Source organism: Hyla sarda, chromosome 6 (assembly GCF_029499605.1).
Source record: "Hyla sarda isolate aHylSar1 chromosome 6, aHylSar1.hap1, whole genome shotgun sequence".
In the NCBI taxonomy this organism is placed as follows: Eukaryota; Metazoa; Chordata; class Amphibia; order Anura; family Hylidae; genus Hyla; species Hyla sarda.
Genome location: NC_079194.1, coordinates 217,322,334 through 217,336,657, shown reverse-complemented (window position 1 = coordinate 217,336,657; position 14,324 = coordinate 217,322,334). Strand labels below are relative to the sequence as shown.

General features: G+C 43.1%; 1 protein-coding gene across 2 annotated transcripts in view; it reads left to right on the top strand.

The window, feature by feature from the left end:
• The window catches only part of PRMT7 (protein arginine methyltransferase 7), a 101,100-nt gene that overhangs the window by 27,813 nt on the left and 58,963 nt on the right, over window positions 1–14,324 (top strand). For both annotated transcript variants that reach the window (XR_008845222.1, XM_056526417.1), the window contains exons 14-15: window positions 3,319–3,480; window positions 13,279–13,353. Coding sequence is in view for 1 of the 2 variants with exons in the window: in XM_056526417.1 (XP_056382392.1) it covers window positions 3,319–3,480; window positions 13,279–13,353 (237 nt within the window). In the remaining variant the exon portion in view is untranslated. The remainder of the gene's footprint in view (window positions 1–3,318; window positions 3,481–13,278; window positions 13,354–14,324) is intronic.

Sequence of the window (14,324 nt, the reverse complement as noted above, 5' to 3'; positions counted from 1 at the left end):
TACATACATTGAAAGCAAGAATTGTTAAATTTATACTTAAAGTATTACGGTCATTAAAAACAACTTTTGATATGTCAATCATGTATGTCAAAAGTTGTCCATCTCATGGGGTCTCACTCCTTATACCCGCTGAGATTGTGAGCTATTACCTGGGGAAGCAGGGGGCATTGTGCTTCACTCTTCGACCAGTCTTGAGGTCTGTCCATTGCTCCGCATAGAAATTTATGCTAAGAAATATAATGCTTTAAGTGTCGCAGAGGAAAAAAAAAGTATGGCGCACTATAATTCATAATACACACACAGAAAAACTAACTACACAAAATGTGCCATAAATAGGAAGAAACTGCAAGTTCTTATAGCCATACCGCAACATTAACCTCTTAAATGGGTACTCCGGCACAAACATCTTATCCCCTATCAAAAGGATAGAGGATAAGATGTTAGAGCGTGGGGATCCCGCCACTGGGGACCCCACCGCTGGGGACCCCCACGATCACCGGCATGGCACCCCAGACATCCGTGCACGGAGCAAGCTCCGCTCTGTGCCGGATGACTGGCGACTACAGCCGCCGTGCCCCCTCCATTGAGGTCTATTGGAGGAGACGTGATGGCTATGTACTAGCCATCATGCCCCCTCCTATAGACATGAATGAAGGGGGCACGGCTCCCGTGTTCCGGACGCTGCTGCTGCCGGCCCAGAGATCGCGGGGGTCATCTTATCCCCTATCCTTTTGATAGGGGATAAGATGTTTTGGCACCAGAGTACCCCTTTAACGACCTGCGCCATATATATATATATATATCTATATATATATATATATATATATGGCGCGGCTGTGCGGCAGATCTACGAAGCAAGCTCAGGAGCTTCATATATGTTCGGTCCCGGCTGCTATCAGCAGCCAGGACCCGCGGCTAATGCCGGACACCAGCGATCTGGCCGATGCCCAGCATTAACCCTTTAGACGCCTCGATCAAAATTGATTGCGGCATCTAAAATGGGGAAAATACTATCCCGGCAGCTCAGTGGAGCAGATCGGGATCATCGCAGAGAAATCGCACTGTCCAGATCAGCTGAGAGGACGGCGGGAGGGCCCTTACCTGCCTCGTCGTCTGATTGGTTCTTCATGGCTCCAGTCAGCCTCAGCCACCTGGAGCAATGGAGTACGGATAACACTGATCAATGCTGTGCTATGCCATAGCATTGAACATTGTATACAATCTAATGATTGCATGTGATAGTCCCCTATGGGGTCTAAAAGTACTGTTAAAAAAGTAAAAAAAAATTGTTAATGTGATTTAACCCCTTTCCTAATAAAAGTTTGAATCACCCCCCCCCCCCTTTTCCCATCAAAACATTTTTTTTAAAGAAAAATAAACATATGTGGTACATATGATGTATAATTAGCATATAATGTTAAAGGACATCTGTAGTGCAATATAACTTATCCCCTATCCGAAGGGTCCGAGCGCTGAGGCCCCCCGGGATCTCCTGGACAAGGCCGTGGCAGTATGCTGGCAAGGGCCGTTCTATCCCCGCATGACGCGGTGGCCGAAACGCCCCCTCCATGTACCCCAAACTGTACTTCCTGCAGACTGCCGCGGCCCCGTCCTGGAGATCCCGGGGGGCCCCAGTGCTCGGACCCCCGCGATCTATAACTTATCCCCTATCCTTCGGATAGGGGATAAGTTATATTGCACTACAGATGTCCTTTAACATTATATTTTATAGTTGCCCATATTGTTGCGCTGGAGTACTCCATTAATTAAACCGCATGGTCAATGGTGTATACATGAAAAAAAAATGCCAAAGTCCAGAACTGCATATTTTTGTCACTTTGTATACCCTAAAAATTTTTTTTTATAAAAAGCGATCAAAAAGTTCCAAAACAAAAATGGTACCGATAAAAACTTCAGATCACTGTGCAAAAAATTAGCAATGTATGGAAAATTTTAAGTTATAGGGGTTAGAAGAGGACATTTTTAAACATGCAAATTTTCATACAAAAAGTGAAACAAAATAAAACCAATTTAATTAGTTTTGTTGTAACTGTATGGACCTACAGAATAAAGATAATGTGTAATTTTTAACAAAAATTTGATATATTTTTATTTTATTTAATTTTGCCCCACAAATATTTTTTTTATTTATTGTTTTTGTTTCGCTGTAGATTTTGTTGTGTAATGATTGATGTCATTAGAAAGTAAAATTGGTGGCACAAAAAACAAGCCCTCATGTTGGTTTGTAGGTGGAAAATTAAAAGCATTATGATTTTTAGAAGGCAAGGAGGAAAAAATGAAAGTGCAAAAATGCAAAAAAAAAACTCTGTGTCCTCAAGGGGTTAATAGCCAGCATTGCACTCATACCAACAGAATTCTGTGTGTATTGTTAAAGGGGTACACCGCCCCTAGACATCTTATCCTCTATCCAAAGGATAGGGGATAAGATGTCTGTTTTCGGGGGTCCCGCCACTGGGGACCCCCGCGATCTCTCCTGTAGCACCCTCTTTTCTCAGCTGCACAGAGCGAGGATCACTCTGTGGCTGATGACGGACGATGCAGGAAACAGAGTATCGTGAAGTCACAGCTTCGCCCCTCGTGATGTCACGCCCTGTCATTGCTAGTCTATGGGAGGGGGTGTGGCGTCACAGCTCCGCCCCCTCGTGACGTCAAGCCCTGTCAATGCAAGTCTATGGGAGGGGGTGTGGTGGCCGTCACGCCCCCTCCCATAGACTTGAATTGAGGGGGCGGAGCTATGACGTCACGATACTCCGTCCCCTGCATCATCTGCCATCAACCACAGAGCGATTCTTGCTCTGTGCAGCTGAGAAACGGGGGTGCTGCAGGAGAGATCGCGGGGTGGTCCCCAGCGGCGGAACCCCTGCTATCAGAGATCTTATCCCCTATCCTTTGGATAGGGAATAAGATGTTTAGGGGCAGGGTACCCTTTTAAATATATCTTGAGAAAATGATCCCTCTTCAATCCTATTATTTTCAATGGGATTTTTCTGATGGTAGTTTAGCTTCAGTTACTTGTTAATCTGTCTAGTAAAATAAAATAAAAATAACCATACATTTTTACTATTTAAGGCCATGTAGTAAAGAATCCTAAGAGGAAACATCTGTTATGTTTTCTTATCTAATCTATTACATGTCATTTAAAAAAACCTTTTCATTGGTCAGTGCTCAGACCCCCATTGGCCAGGAGAAGGTCTGGAAAGGTCCATAAACTAGAAATGTTATGCTAGTGTGAACAGAGCTTTCATGCTATCCATGTATACGTAGTATAACCTCTACACCTATCACCTTGCTGTTTAGGTAACTGCTCTTATTGGGGAGCCTTTTTTCACTACAAGCCTCCTACCATGGCACAACTTGTTTTTCTGGTACTCCCGTACTGCTCTCTCTGAACATCTGGCCAAGGACTGCACTGTGTTCCCCATTTCTGCCTCTTTAAATGTCTTAGTTGTGGAATTTAAGGTAAGTGGAAACTTCTAAGTTAAACATATTTTTTTCTGTAAGAAATGTTTGTGCTTAGTTCTGACAGGTTATCCTGGTAACTATGGACCCGTTACTACTATCCCTACTACAAATGCGTCTTTTCACTACCATCTCTTTAGGTGCAAACTTACCTGTTTATTACAGATTATGAATAAACTTCTGTTGTGGTATGGGCTCTGTTTTTAACACCTCAATAATATAGGCGGATAATTATTAAACCTTGTGCAAAGAAACAGTGGAGCAGTTGCCCATAACAACCAATAAGATTGCAGCTGTCCATTTTTAGGGTAGGGTCACAAACAGCGCATACGCAGTGCATTTCACCCTGTGCAAAATCCGCTGCACGTTGGGAAGTATGCTGCGTATCAGCACACACAAGGCTGCCTGCGGCGGTGCAGCAGGTTTGGAAGCCGGGTCAGCGTGCCGACATAAATGTGATAACGACCACATATAAATAATTCCAGGGTATATGACAATATCAATACTAGTCTTTCCCAGCATACATCAAAATTATAAAGCAAAAGGGAAGAGCCTAAAACTTACTATTCATTGCTATACATTAAAATTCACCCAAAACTAATAAGTGTATTCCCCGTCCAGTGAATAGATATTATACACTAGTTAGTATATCACTGCCTCACATAGAATCATGTTAGACGTAGTAAGTAGCAGAATGCTATAAAAATAGTATAGTGTTTTATCTCAACGATTGTGTAGAATACTAATCATTCATCCAAATGATGGTATCTGTATACCCTACAGTGCTAGGATTATGACTGTACTGCAAATAAAGAATGTTCCTAACGTACAGTATCCCCCAATTCAGTCAAATACATATAGGGGACGTCCTCAGGGGAACTTGTAATGATATAATTTTTACATACAATGATCCTGGGTATACATTAGGAATTTTAAAGGCACACGGCTTTCAACAATATCACACATTAAATGCAGGCTGCCCCCCCACTCTAGGGTAATGCACTGAAGCAGTGAACAGAAACGGTGATTTAAAATATAGATATCCACATTCAGGTTCTGGCTCCGTCCCAGGTAGCTCCAATCTAGAGCTAAAACATAAACAAAGGAAATATATAATGGTACCTCAATCCTCAGATATGTTATGCCGCGTCTGTAAATTGGGAGATACTACTTACATAGGCGAAGCTCTGAGCCCAGTATTGCATGCGGAAGGTAATTCCTGCAATAGCAAATGCTAACTAAGTAACAATGAACAAAGTATCCCCGGTCAGTGAGAGTGTTCCTAGTCCCACAAGGGAGGGTACTCACATTGCGTCAGGATATCTCTAGTGGTCCTGCAGTGGCAGGACGTCGGGTATGTTCTCCACATGTGGCACGCTGTTTGCACGCCGGCGTCTAACTGATCAAGTCCATCCACTACCGGGATTCTCCCGGGCCGCCCCTCCATAACGCAAGGAGGGGGCGGAGCCTCATACGCATCACATAACGCTAGATGCAAGGTTTGAATGGCCAGTGGGCGAGTATCGGTATGTACAACGTAAACAATCATGTATTTACAGCCATAGAGTATAGTGAGAGGGTACCTTATCCAGATTATCTTAAATTACAACAATAATATTGGGCTGTTTTTCACCTCTGAAACCAATCTGGAAGGGCTGGCGTTCCTGGACATCTACATCTCCAAGGATGGACATGGTGGTATAAAAACTAACATCTTCTGCAAAAAGACCTCAACGAACATCTTCCTGAGATGGGAGAGCTGCCACCTGGGCCCCCTCAAACGGGGGATCCTAAAGGGTAGGGCAGTATCTCCATCTGAGGAGGAATTATTTGGACTTGGCGGATTTTGTTAACCAGTCCAGGGACCTCTGAGCTTGTTTAGAGAGAGGAGTTACCCCGATTATACGCTTAGGTCAGCCTATCAGTTTGCTAAGGAACAAAGACGAGATCAGCTTCTGGTACCTAAAAGAAGGGACACTACCCCACAACCCACAAGAATCATCGAGGACCTTTGACTCTGCATCCAGCCAAATCAGAGAGATCTTTTCCAGACATTGGAATATCCTGCGTCTGGATCCAGACTTAAACGATGTTGTAGGTGAACAACCGGCGATAACATTTAGGAGGGGGCGCAGCTTGGGCGATGCCTTGGTACACAGCCATCTGGCACCACGATCTCCACGTTTAACTTGGCTACATAGCACACCTCCCATTGGAGGAATATGTAAGTAGTAGGCTATTGCCTATGTAAGTAGTATCTCCCGATTTACAGACGCGGCATAACATCTGAGGATTGAGGTACCATTATATATTTCCTTTGTTTATGTTTTATCCCTAGATAGGAGCTACCTGGGACGGAGCCAGAACCTGAATGTGGATATCTATATTTTAAATCACCGTTTCTGTTCACTGCTTCAGTGCATTACCCTAGAGTGGGGGGGCAGCCTGCATTTAATGTGTGATATTATTGGAAGTCGTGTGCCTTTAAAATTCCTAATGTATACCCAGGATCATTGTATGTAAAAATTATATCATTACAAGTGCCCCTGAGGACGTCCCCTATATGTATCTGACTGCATTGGGGGATAGAACTGTACTTTGGGGTCATTCTTTATTTGCAGTACAGTCATAATCATAGTACTGTAGGGTATACAGATACCATCATTTGGATGAATGATTAGTATTCTATACAATTGTTGAGATAAAATACTATACTATTTTTATAGCATTCTGCTACTTACTACGTCTAACATGATTCTATGTGAAGCAGTAATATACTAACTAGTGTATAATATCTGTTCACTGGACGGGGAATACACTTATTAGTTTTGGGTGAATTTTAATGTATAGCAATGAATAGTACGTTTTAGGCACTTCCCTTTTTGCTTTATAATTTTTACATAAATGTGATGCACGACCCTGCCTCCAAACCTCATTGCACACACAGGGCGGTTGCCGGGTAGTGCTGTGTGTATGCAGATAGCGTGAAATATGCTGCGTATACGCTACGTATCAGCTGGAATCTGGTTGTTATGGACAACTGCTCCACTGTTCCTTTGCACAAGGTTTAATCAATCTCACCCATTGGCCCTCATTTACTATTGCAAACCAGACATGTTTTGTCGGGTTGTGCGCCACATTGCGCCAGGAATTCTGTCTGCACCAGATTTTGCACCAGAATTGAAAAAACCCCGACTAACTCTCCATTTTGCTAAGAAAACACCCAAAAAAGGGCGTGGCTGCTGGGGGGAAGGGGGCGTGGTCTCCGAAAAGGGCCGTGTTCCCGACATATTCACAAAAACCCAACATATTTACTAAGGTTTCCACATAAAATGTGGTGGATTTCAGCTGAGGAAAACCAGACAGATCAGAGAACGTGTAAAAAAAGCTAAATGTAAATACCGTGGAAAATAAATTGTAGGGAATTGAAACCTACACTCCACTCATAGTAAATAAGAGCCATTGTGTTAAAACTAAGACCTGAATTCTTTATTGGTAGCTATTTTCTCAAAATACAATCCCATAGGGAAAGATTTCTCAAAACCTGTGCAGAGGAAAAGTTGCCCAGTTGCCCATAGCAACCAATCAGAGTGCTTCATTTTGCAGAGGGCTTATTAAATATGAAAGAAGTGATCTGATTGGTTGCTATGGGCAACTGAGCAACTTTTCCTTTGGACAGGTTTTGATAAATCTCCCCCATTATGATACTGCATGACTGCCAGTCTGATTTGCCAAATCTCACAGCGTCTGCGGTGTGGATCAGAAGTCATTTGCTATGACCTCTCAATGGTAGTCAAATGCTGTGGGATTAGGCAAGTCGGACTGTAATGTGGTGTCAGAGCAGGACCAGAACAAGGTCATATTCTGTAAAGAGAGCCAGCAGTAAGGTAAGAAAACAAGCTAAGTCTGCATTAGGGCTGCACGGTATGTCGCAATCGAATCGTGATATTTGCAGATTGTGATATAACGATTTGGCCCCTCACAAAATTTTGCAATTATCTAGCTGGGAGGAGAGACAGTGGGCCGTACACCGGAGTTGTCGGGCCCGTTGCGTGGAAGATGACAATCCGGAACACAGGAGCAGAGTCGGGCTCCGGTGGTGGCTGTATGCTATGGTCCAATGTACGGCCGACTGTCTCTCCTCCCAGCAGTGCCCAGTGCTGGGAGGAGGTGAATTAACCCCTCCACGACTGGCTGCCGTATGTATACATTACAACAACCTTTTTAGGGGTCGCCCCCCAAGGGGTTAACCCTAAACTAGAAACCCCCCTTAAAACTGAATTTTATTGAGTCATTTAAAATGTATGAGCTCCGGTATAGTGATTAAAAACACAGCTAGTAGTTGCCTATATAGTATGCATGCATCCTGTAACTTCTTTAATAGTGATACTGTGCTTTGACAGCACTAATGTGCGGATGCCGCTGCACTAACAGATGGGCACGGATAGCTGCTGGTTAAAACATGAATAGCCCTCCGCTTCCCGACGTTTCGTTGGATAAACCAACTTTATCAAGGTACAGAGGTTAGTGCAGCGGCATCCTCACATTAGTGCTATCAAAGCACAGTATCACTATTAAAGAAGTTACAGGATGCATGCATACTATATATGCAACTACTAGCTGTGTTTTTAATCACTATACCGGAGCTCATACATTTTAAATGACTCAATAAAATTCAGCTTTAAGGGGGGTTTCTAGTTTAGGGTTAACCCCTTGGGGTGCGACCCCTAAAAAGGTTGTTGTAATATATAATTTGCCCTGGAATCCCTGGGGATTTTTTGTTGTTGTGATTGCCGTATGTATACAGCGCAGCCGTGCGGCGGTTCTATGAAGTCTTCTTACTGGCTTATGCTGGACATCACCGATTCGGGTGATCTCCTGCATTTTTATGTAGTTATGTAGTAAATGAAAACAGAATAAACATAATGTAATTTTTGTCGGAGTAAAAAAACTTCACGTAGAAAGTTGCTAAATTGTGAGGGGGAAAAAACCAAACTCCCTCCCGATCCTTAACCCCTTATGGACTCAGGATTTTTCTGTTTTTGCACTTTCCTTTTTTCCTCCTTACCTTTTAAAAAATCATAATTCTTAAAATTTTGCACCTAAAAATCCATATGATGGCTTATTTTTTGCGCCACCAATTCTACTTTGTAATGACATCAGTAATTTTACCCAGAAATCTACAGCGAACCGGGAAAAAAAATCATTGTGACAAAATTGAAGAAAAAACGTAATTTTGTAATTTTTTGGGGCTTCCGTTCTACGCAGTACATTTTTCTGTAAAAATGACACTTCATCCTTATTTTGTAGGTCCGTATGGTTAAAATGATCCCCTACTTATATAGGTTTGATTTTGTCGTACTTCTGGAAAAAGTCATAACTACATACAGGAAAATTAATACGTTTAAAATTGTCCTCTTCTGACCCGTGTAACTATTTTATTTTTCCGCGTACGGGAAAATTTAATTTAATTTAAATTTTTTGCTCCATGATCTGAAGTTTTTATCGGTACCATTTTTGTATTGATCAGACTTTTTGATCACTTTTTATTTATTTTTTCATGATATAAAAAGTGACCAGAAATGCGCAATTTTGGACTTTGGAATTTTTTGGCGCGTACGCAATTGACCGCGTGGTTTAATTAATTATATATTTTTATAATTCGTACATTTCTGAACGCAGCGATACCACATGCTTATTTTTATTTACACTGGTTTTTTTTTATGGGAAAAGGGGGGTGATTCAAACTTTTATTAGGGAAGGGGTTAAATGATCTTAAAAAAAACTTTTTTTTTTTCACTTTTTGTTTGCAATGTTATAGCTCCCATAGGGACTAGAACACTGCACACACTGATCTTTTACATTCATCATTGTTATCCCATAGCATAACATTGATCAATGATTCTGCCGCTTGACTGCTCATGCCTGGATCTCAGGCACGGAGCAGTCATTCGGCGATTGGATGCACAGGAGGAAGGTAGGGGCCCTCCTTGTGTGCTCCAGCTGTTCGGGATGCCACAAATTCGCCACGGCGGTCCCGAACAGCCCACTGAGCTAGCCGGGAGTAGTTTACTTTCACTTTAGACACAGTGATCAACTTTGAACGCCACGTCTAAAGGGTTAATAGCGCGCGTCACCGCGATAAGTGCCGCGCGGTATTAGCCACGGGTCCCGGCCGTTGTTAGAGGCCGGGCCTGACCCTCTATGACGTGGGGGCCATGCCGTGACTCTGCATTATAGATAGGGAGCGGACTCAGGGCGTACAGGTACGCCCTGTGTCCTTAAGGGGTTAAGGGAATTCGCAACAACGCAAGAGAGGGTGGAGACTACACTATATTTGAAGCCAGGCACATGAAATGCGGAGGAGGAATTAAGCTAATTTCTCCCCATTTCATATCCAATCCCTTCCATTTTATGTTCAGTCAATGAACATGAAATTGTCCTCACCGTAGAGGTACTTCCCCAGTGTCATACAGTTATCACCTTTTATATGTTTTATTATTGACATTGTCCTCTTTGTATAACCGCTTCAGCTCTGAGGGAAATATATTGTCCTTGCCATGCACTTCAGCACATGTAACGCTAGTAGTCGTGATATTCTGCAAATGTCGGAAAGAATTGATTGTTTCTTTTCTGCTTAATTTAAAAGAAATAAAAAAAGAAATTTCCTATATAGAGCTGATGGTCCTGTTATCTTGAGTTGTTTAATATACACAGTTTATCGTGTCCTTTCATGGTTCTGTCCCGTCTATTGGAGTCACGCATCATGTGCATTTAATAGCTCCATCCTCCATCTTATTACCAGGTCAGGCCTGCATGGTTGCTTGTACATTCAGATTGGATTGTGCTTCCTACATGTTCCCATTGCGCTGTCAATCACTCGGCTTTACAGATAGAGATGAAGGGGAATCGCTAGATTATTCATCAATGGCTGTCACTGCAGGGGCAGATAGAGGAAAAGAACACGTGAAAAGGAGGGAAATTAGTTCATTAGTTCTTAAAATGGTGAATATAAGATGTTTCTTCAATCCATCAGATTAGATCTTCTCTCAAATTGATCTATCCTGCAAAGATAAATGTTGACACTTTGTATTTAAAGGGTTTTCAGTATGGGAAAGATAAGGTTTTCATCCAAAAAGGTTGCACACCTGTCCACAGTGCAGCCACATTCTCTTTAGTGGTGCAGTACCACAGTACCAGACATAGCCCTTTGACAGGTTTAGTGCAGTTTCTGGAAGAAGGCAGCCATGCTTTTCTATTTTTGTAAAATACATTTAACCCCTTAACGACCAAGGACGTATATTTACGTCCTTGGCCGGCTCCCGCGATATAACGTGGGGTTATATCGGGTCGGTCCCGGCATTGTATCTGAAGCCGGGACCCGGGGCTAATAGCGCTCGGCAGCGATCGCGGTGCCGCGCGCTATTAACTCTTTAGACGCGGCGTTCAAAGTTGAAAGCCGCGTCTAAAACGAAAGTGAAAACCGCCCGGCTGCTCAGCGGGGCTGATCGGGACTACCGCAGTGAAAATGCGGTGTCCCGATTAGCTGGGACACGAGCGGAGGTCCTCTTACCTTCCTCCGGCATGTCCCCTCGGTGATTGATTGCTCCAAGCCTGAGATGCAGGCTTGAGCAATCGACCACCGATAACGCTGATCGTTGCAAAGCTATGCAGTGAACAGTGCTGGCAATCAGTGTGCGCAGTGTTATAGGTCCCTATGGGAGCTATAACACTGCAAAAAAAAGTGTAAAAAAAAAAAAGTTAATAAATGTGATTTAACCCTTTCCATAATAAAAGTTCAAATCACCCCCCTTTTCCCATAAAAAAAAATACACCATGTAAATAAAAATAAATTTAAACATATTTGGTATCGCCGCGTGCGTAAATGTCCAAACTGTAAAAATATATCATTAATTAAACCGCACGGTCAATGGTGTACGCGCAAAAAAACTCCAAAGTCCAAAATAATGTATTTTTGGTCGCTTTTTATATAATGAAAAAATGAATAAAAAGCGATCAGAAAGTCTGATCAATACAAAAATGGTACCGCTAAAAACATCTGATCACGGCTCAAAAAATGAGCCCTCATACCGCCCCATACGCAGAAAAATAAAAAAGTTATAGGGGTCAGAAGATGACAATTTTAAACGTATACATTTCCGTGCATGTACTTATGATTTTTTCCAGAAGTGCGACAAAATCCAACCTATATATGTAGGGTATAATTTTAGTTGTATGGACCTACAGAATAAAGAGAAGGTGTCATTTTTACCGAAAAATGTACTACGTAGAAACGGAAGCCCCCAAAAGTTACAAAATGGCGTTTTTTCTTCCATTTCATCGCACGATGATTTTTATTCTCCGTTTCCATTTTTGGGTACAATGACTGATGTCACTGCAAAGTAGAATTGGTGGCGCAAAAAATAAGCCTTCATATGGATTTTTAGGTGCAAAATTGATAGGGTTATGATTTTTAAAAGGTAAGGAGGAAAAAACTAAAGTGCAAAAACCGAAAAACCCTCGGTCCTTAAGGGGTTAAGGATTATTATGTTAAGTATTAAACTATTGGGAGAGAAACGAAACTATAAAGGGCTTATCCAGGATAAGTGAAAAGATAGCTGCTTTCTTTCATAAACAGCGCCTGTGTGTGGCACCATTCTTTTTAAAGGGGTACTCCGGTGGTTACACATCTTATCCCTTATCCAAAGGATAGGGGATAAGATGCCTGATCGCAGGAGTCCCGCCGCTGGGGACCCCCGTGATCTTGCACGCGGCACCCCGTTTGTAATCAGTCCCCGGAGCGTGTTCGCTCCGGGACTGATTACCAGCGACTACAGGGCGGGCGGCGTGTGACGTCACACCTCCGCCCCCGTGTGATGTCACGCTCCGCCCCTTAATGCAAGTCTATGGGAGGGGGCGTGGTAGCTATCACGCCCCCTCCCGTAGGCTTGCAATGAGGGGCGGAGCATGACGTCACACGGGGGCGGAGGCGTGGCGTCACACGCCGCCCGCCCTGTAGTCGCCGGTAATCAGTCCCGGAGCGAACACACTCCGGGGACTGATTACAAACGGGGTGTCGCGTGCAAGATCATGGGCGTCCCCAGCTGCGGGACTCCTGCGATCAGGCATCTTATCCCCTCTATCCTTTGGATAGGGGATAAGATGTGTAACCACCGGAGTACCCCTTTAAAGGGGTTCTTCAGGGAACTGAATTTTCAGGACACTAATCCCCTTTCCACAGAATGGGGACTAAATGAACCCCCCCATCTCCTGTACAGGGCCCCGGCTACTTGCGTATCCCAAGTGCACTTCAGCTCCCACCTTCCTGGAAAGATGCAAGTGACTGCCCGGTTAGCCAATGACCAGCTGAGGCGGGACGTCGCTGTGGCCAGTGATTGGCTGAGTGTGCCGTCACTTGTGTCTGTCCAGGAGGGTGGAGGCGGAAACATGCCAAGGACTTGTAAGTAGCTGGGGCCCTTGTGCAGGGTCCCAGCAGTGATCTGACACTTTTAGGGGATAAGTGTCTAAAAGGTTCAATTCCCTGGAGTACGGTTCAATTCCCTGGAGTACCCCTTTAATAGAACTGAGCTGCAATACCACACACAAACTGAGGACAAGATTGATTCTGTTTCTGGAAGAAAGTATATATGTATTTCTAATCCTGGCTTTTTATAGAGCATGATAAATTGCATTGGAAGTAAAGCTAATTTTAGGTTTTATTTACAGACCTTTTAACAGATTTTTTATTTTATTTTAGCGCCTTTAAATTTCTTTCTTTCTCCCTTGCTGCTGCTTTAGGACCTCTGGAGGATTAGAAGTCCTTGTGGAAATTGTGAGGGTTTTGACGTCAGTATTATGGATGAAATGATAAAGGTTTGACATTTTCTTTACTGAATTATTCAAGTTAAAGGGACTGACCCACTAATAATATGCTTTATACTGTATAGATTGCACAATTTTTTCTTTACAATATTTGTAATTTAAATGCTGTTAACTAAATGCTTCGATGTAGAGTTGTACCATGGATGTACAGTACAGACCAAAAGTTTGGACACGCCTTCTCATTCAAAGAGTTTTCTTTATTTTCATGACTATGAAAATTGTAGATTCACACTGAAGGCATCAAAACTATCAATTAACACGTGGAATTATAGACATAACAATAAAGTGTGAAACAACTTAAAATATGTCATATTCTAGGTTTTTCGAAGTAGCCACCTTTTGCTTTGATTACTGCTTTGCACACTCTTGGCATTCTCTTGATGAGCTTCAAGAGGTAGTCACCTGAAATGGTCTTCCAACAGTTTTGAAGGAGATGCTTAGCACTTGTTGGCCCTTTTGCCTTCATTGGGTTCAGGTCCGGTGACTGGAGGCCAGGTCATCTGGCGCAGCACCCCATCACTCTCCTTCTTGGTCAAATAGCCCTTACACAGACTGGACGCGTGTTTGTGGTCATTGTCCTGTTGAAAAACAAATGATGGTCCAACTAAACGCAAACCAAATGGAATAGCATGCTGCTGCAAGATGCTGTGGTAGCCATGCTGGTTCAGTATGTTTTCAATTTTGAATAAATCCCCAACAGTGTCACCAGCAGAGCACCCCCACACCATCACACCTCCTCCTCCATGCTTCACGGTGGGAACAAGGCATGTAGTGTCCATCCGTTCACCTTTTCTGCATCGCACAAAGACACGGTGGTTGGAACCAAAGATCTCAAATTTGGACTCATCAGACCAAAGCACAGATTTCTACTGGTCTAATGTCCATTCCTTGTGTTCTTTAGCCCAAACAAGTCTCTTCTGCTTGTTGCCTCTCCTTAGCAATGGTTTACTAGCAGATATTCT